Source organism: Neophocaena asiaeorientalis, unplaced genomic scaffold, assembly GCF_003031525.2.
Source record: "Neophocaena asiaeorientalis asiaeorientalis breed wild unplaced genomic scaffold, Neophocaena_asiaeorientalis_V1.1 scaffold43, whole genome shotgun sequence".
Classification (NCBI taxonomy): domain Eukaryota; kingdom Metazoa; phylum Chordata; class Mammalia; order Artiodactyla; family Phocoenidae; genus Neophocaena; species Neophocaena asiaeorientalis.
Genome location: NW_020173674.1, coordinates 3,485,838 through 3,491,837, shown reverse-complemented (window position 1 = coordinate 3,491,837; position 6,000 = coordinate 3,485,838). Strand labels below are relative to the sequence as shown.

The 6,000-nt window shown below is 56.4% G+C and overlaps 1 protein-coding gene across 1 annotated transcript in view; it reads left to right on the top strand.

Annotated features, from left to right (window-relative positions):
- Positions 1-1,189: 1,189 nt before the first annotated feature.
- Positions 1,190-6,000, top strand: part of ANO1 (anoctamin 1) — an 84,789-nt gene continuing 79,978 nt past the window's right edge. Inside the window, exons 1-2 of the mRNA XM_024749273.1 lie at positions 1,190-1,246; positions 2,235-2,567. Coding sequence (XP_024605041.1) covers positions 1,190-1,246; positions 2,235-2,567 — 390 coding nt within the window. The remainder of the gene's footprint in view (positions 1,247-2,234; positions 2,568-6,000) is intronic.

The window sequence follows — 6,000 nt, the reverse complement described above, 5'->3', positions numbered from 1 at the left end:
GTGGGGAGCACAGCGCATGCTAAGGCAGGGAGGAGGGGATGAGATGTCCTGGCTCCGGTGTATGCCCGGGTACGGGATGGGAGAGGAAGCTGCTGAGAGGTGTTGCAGGCAGGAGACAAGGATGACCGCTCCAGCCCTCGAGAGTGACACACGGCCCCTGGCTCAGCCCAGAAGATCCGCGTTCCCCGTTTGGAAAATAGGGATGAACCCCTTGTAGAGACGCTGAGAGTCTGGAGTGCCCAGGATGCTGGCGGCAGGCGGTGTGCCCTCCCCGCCCAGAGCCCGCGTGTCCACCTGGCTCTGCCCCCCTCCCATGCTCTTGCCCTGCCCATCAGCAGCAGCGTTATTCCCCAGCGTCAGCCAGCGTCTTCCACGTTCCCCCCAGGCAGCCTTCGGGTCTGGCTTTGCTGCCCACTCTCCTGCGAGGAGAGGAGCCACCTTTAGCGGCCAGCTCCCCGTGACGCTGCATTTCTCTGCCCTCCCTGATACAACCCAGGGGAGTGAGCAACTGTCTTCACACCGGGGTGGACCCGGGATGCCTGTCTCAGGAGTTAGAGGGAGAGTCCGCCCAGCCTAGACGTTCTTTTACTCGGTCCTCCTGGCTGCCAGTGGGGGCGGCTTCTATTATCCACCCACTTTACAGAGGCGGAAACCGAGGCCCAGAGACGGTAGAGTATCCCCTCGGGACTCGTAGCTGGAGAGGGACCAAGCCTGGACTTACCTGAGGCCTCTCGCTGCCCAAAGCTCCCCTCCACCTTCACCTGACCTGTGGTTCCAGGAGCAGTGAGGGTGGAGCTGCAGCTCAGCTGAGCGGCTACATTCAGCCTAACAGTGTCCAGTGGAGCAGGCCGCTGGGGATCCGCCGGGAAGCAAGGGCCCGATCGCTTCGCCCGCGTGAGCCCCGACTTCCTCCGGGCCAAGCAGCCCTAATTACAGGGGCCCTCAGGCGGGGACTCCGTGAAAGGCTGTGCCCCATGCTGAGAAATAGTGTCACCCCAAGTCCCTGTTACTGTTGAGGAGGGGCGCCCTGGGTGTGCAGACAGGATTCCAGGCTGGGCTCAGCCCGCCTGCGCTGTCACCTCGGGTGCCCCTCACCCCACCGGGCCTCAGTTTCCCCTGACAAATTGATACAAACAACTCTTTCCCGCCTCTCCTGCAACATGACCCACCAAAGGCGCTGGGGTGGTCCATGGTCTCTGTCCTGGGCTGGGCCTCCCTCCTCCCACCCAGGCCCCCAGCTCTCCCAGTACCAGCTGCCCGCCTGGGTGTGGGCCTGGCTCCTTAGCCCTGGTGCAGCTCCGAAGACTCTGAATGGTGGAGAGTTGCTCATTTGACCTCTTTCCCAGCGTGATTTTATTTATTTTCTCTTATTTCCGAAGAGACCAGCTTGCAGCAGACCTTAATACCCTCAATAACCAGCCGAATCCCACGGGGACGCTAGAGAAGCGGGTGTGGCTTTAGCAGAAGGACCTGGGCTTTGAATCCCCCACCCCAGGTGGGCTCCCGTCTCCTTGGCCCCCTGGAGTCCTTCAGGCAGATAAGGAAACCGAGGCAGGACTGTATGTGCAGCGACCCACCCTGAATCCCGCCAGTACCAGCCACCGCCCTCCCTCCCCCACCTCGCTCTGGCCCCTGAGACCACCCCCCAGGCCAGCTGCTGAATACTCGACTCGCGGTCTGGGAGTTGACGCGGGAGAGTCGAGACTAACACAGTGGTTACCTGGCCCCGATCACACAGCTGATCAGTGGCAGAGCCGGGCCAGGCGAGGGCCGGTACGGTCCCGCAGCCACCTTGACACGACATTGCCACGCCTGCTGGCCATCAGAGGTCGCGCTGTGCAGAGCTCAGCTCTGCTCTGCCTGGGACCCTGTGGGCCTGTGCGAAGAGCACCCCCCGGGGGGTCGGCCGTGCAGATTTCACAGCCCATTCCAGCCGCCTGGTCCCTCCCAGGCAACGTGAGCTCGCTGGGGAGAGGCGGGAGGCCTTCGCGTGTGAGCACCCAGCCTGGCATCTTCAAGTGCCGTGAGCAGCGACGTCTCTTGAATGGCAGCTCCTTGAAGGCAGGGCTCTCTGCAGTGTTCTCAGCCGTCTGGGCCCCTAGTGATCAGAGGGCGTGAGGGGAAAGAGTTGGGGAGGGCAGGTGGGTGGCCAGTTGTCTTGGAAGCGCGCTCCCCTCCGAGGGCCCGACCCCGAGCCCTTGACGGCGAGCGGCTTTCTTCTTCTGCCCCCGCAGCTGCTGAATTCCTTGTCCGTGGACCCCGACGCCGAGTGCAAGTATGGCCTGTACTTCCGGGACGGCAAGCGCAAGGTGGATTACGTCCTGGTGTACCATCACAAGAGGGCCTCGGGCAGCAGGACCCTGGCCAGGCGGGTCCAGCACAGCGACGCCGGCCTGGCCGCCCGCAGTGCCCGGCAGGACCAGCCCCTGCCCGGGAAGGCAGGCCCCGTGGGTGCGGGCGAGCCCGAGCCCCCACTGGACTACCACGAGGATGACAAGCGCTTCCGCCGGGAGGAGTACGAGGGCAACCTGATGGAGGCCGGCCTGGAGCTGGAGCGGGACGAGGACGTAACTATCCCCTTCTCCCGGGCGGGCGGCCGGGCGGGCGGGCAGGTCCTTCTACCGTCACCTGTTCTTAGAAAGGGGCCGAGGCCAGCGCCCTTCTGGTCGAGTGTGGGGAGCCCGAACCAACGCCCTCCCCACATCTGCCCCGGGGAGGGGCTGGCCTTCTCGGCAATGACCTCCGGGGTCAAGGCATTTCCTGCTCTGGTCAGTTCCTCCCCTGGGAAGATGGGTGGATGACCGTTTCACGGGCGGAGGATGAAGGTCTCCTAGGAATCTCCCTGGCGCTTGACCTTGGCTTCTGGGGCCTCAGTTTCTCAATCTGTCAAAGGGGGAGGTTGGCCTGGCTGATGCCCGGGGGCCCCGGCACATTGAAATCTGTGACCATAGCACTGGTTTCCAGAGCTTCTCTCCTTGGCAAAGCCTGAGAGTCTTTCTAAGGGAAGTTTTCTGGGGAGAGCAAAAGGTCGGCCGCCTGGCCGGCTGGCTGCCCTGGTGGCAGAAGGCATGGCAGTGCGGGGAGAGTTGACCTTGGCGGCCTGGGGACAGCAGGGCGGCCCCCTCAACTTCTCAGCGGGTTTGCTGATGCTGCCCTGACAACTCCTTAACCTCTCTGTGCACGGTGGGGCAGGGAGCATCTCTTCCATGAACAGTGGGGGGCAGACCTCTAGCCCGCAGGAACTGCGGGTGTGCCGATTATCCAAGAGTCAGCCAAAGTCTCCACAACACATTAGGAGAAGTAAAAGTAGTCAGCAGGTTGACTTAGGGACCCACGGGTCCATCGTGAATGTTTAAAATGGAAGTTGGTATTAGTTTTGCTATTTTCATCAATGAGAACCACCGCGTCCTTGGTGAATGCTTTGGGTCTGGTGATAAGGAGGCTTTTGGGGTACCTAGAATAGAAAGCTACAATAGCGGAGCCGGTGGGAATGCTGTTTCGCAAGATGACGTTACTTCCCCCGAAAGCAGCCAGGTATGCTCAGCGGGCCTCATTCTACCTCGGCCCGGCTAGTGGTAGAGGCATCTTGCTCTCAACGGGGACCACCCCTCTGGGTGACGCTTTGGCTGCCGGCAGGCGTGGGTGAGCTCTGGCTGTAGGGTTGGTTCCCGCTGGAGTTGCGAGGGCGCCAGGGGCCTTAAGACGCTTTGATGACCAGGAAGCAAAGGTTGGATCCTGACCGGGTGGCAGAGAGCCTGTCTCCCTGACTTTGGGGGCCGCAGCTGCAGACAGGCCTGTGCTGGGCCTCTGGAGGTTTCTGTCTCACTTTGTCTTAGACCTGAGCTGAGGCCGCTCGGGAGAGAGAACAGTCATTCTCGCGGACTTTTCCCAGTCCCGCCCGGCCAGCCCCGTGGCCTTTTGTCAAAACAATACTGTTACTAAACAGGCTTGAATTCAGAGTGTCCTTTATAATTGGAGGAACGAACGGCCTCCATTGGAGGCAGGGGAGGCTGGAGGGAGGCTGGTGGCAGAGGCCCCTCCTGGGAGCTGTGATCCTGGGCGCAGTTACATGACCGAGAGATTTACTCTCTCTCACCTTCCTGACTACAGCGCTGAAATCTCATGTTTGAAAGGACATCCCCGCCCCCTGGGTCTGGTAAATCACTCTCCCTCTCCGGGCCAGATCCCAGACCCTCTACCTGTCCTTTGCAAGACTTATTAAGCTTCCCCATCTGTCAAACAGAGATAACAATCGTGTTTATATCACTGGATTGTCATAAAGTACTTAACTCAGTCTGGCAGTCAGGGAATTCTCATTGGCTGACGTGAATATTCAATCATATATTTTTGCTCACATGGAAATGGAATGACCGTGCTCACGAAGGAGAGAAGAGCATTTCCAAGTCCAATTAAATACTACACCACACATGTCATTTTAAAAACTCCATGACTTTGAAATAAATAGCAAACGTAAAGACATTGATTACGACCCCCCAAAAAAGATTGAATTGTCCCAATAAGTGATGAAGATTCTGCCCCCAATTCCAACACGTACGGGTTGTCTTCCTCACGCCACCCAGCACTTCTCCGACACCAGCTGGATGTCCTACAACTTAACTCAGTTTGGACACTACCCATCTGGAGGTAGCATCAGACCCCAAGGTTAAGGGCTCTACGAGGCCACCCCCTCCACCACCAGCCGTCATTTGCAAGCTCAAGTTGTCACCTGTGCTCTGACCCACTGGCTACAGTTCAGAGGCTCTAAGGACTTTGGGTTCTATTAATTTGCTAGAGCAACACACAGAACTCAGAGAAGCATGTTACTTACTAGATCACTGGTTTATTATAAAAGGAAATAACTCAGGAACAGCCAGATGGAAGAGATGCACAGGGCAAGGTGTGAGGGAAGGGCGTGGAGCTCCCATGATTTCTGAGCACCGTTCTCCCCAAATCTGCACGTGTTCACCAACCCAGAAGCTCTCCAGACCCTGTCCTTTCGAGTCTTTATAGAGGATTCATTACACAGGCAAGACTGATTAGATCACTGGCCATTGACGATTGATTCAACCTGCAGCCCTTCTCACCTGCCCAGACATCCGCGGAGGGACCAGAAGTTCCAACCCTCTAACTACACGGTTGGTTCCCCTGGCAACCAGCCCCCATCCTTTGGAAAGGAGGTTCTTTCCAAAAAGTCACCGCATTCACCTAACAAGAGACACCATTATTGCTCTCCCCACTTAGGAATTTCCTAGAGTTTTAGGAGTTCTGTGCCGGGACCGGGAGACAAAGACTGAAAATCTATTTCTTATTACAAATCACAAGATCACAGTGACCCACCATTTCATTGATAATTTAGCTCTAGAGCTTAAGAAGCTTTTCCAGCAGTTGACTGGGTCTTTTTTATTTTTTAACATCTTTATTGGAGTATAATTGCTCTACAGTGTTGTGTTAGTTTCTGCTGTATAACAAAGTGAATCAGCTATACATATACATACATCCCCATATCTCCTCCCTCTTGCGTCTCCCTCCCACCCTCCCTATCCCACCCCTCTAGGTGATCACAAAGCACCAAGCTGATCTCCCTGTGCTATGCGGCTGCTTCCCACTGGCTATCCATTTTACATTTGGTAGTGTATATATGTCAATGCTACTCTCTCACTTTGTCCCAGTTTACCCTTCCCCCTCCCTGCGTCCTCAAGTCCATTCTCTACATCTGTGTCTTTATTCCTGTCCTGCCCTTAGGTTCATTAGAACCTTTTTTTTTTCTTTTAGATTCCATATATATGTGTCAGCATATGGTATTTGTTTTTCTCTTTCTGACTTACTTCACTCTGTATGACAGACTCTAGGTCCATCCACCTCACTACAAATAACTCAATTTTGTTTCTTTTTATGGCTGAGTAACATTCCATTGTATATATGTGCCATATCTTTCTTATCCATTCAACTGTCAATGGACACTTGGGTCACTTCCACGTCCTGGCTATTGTAAATAGAGCT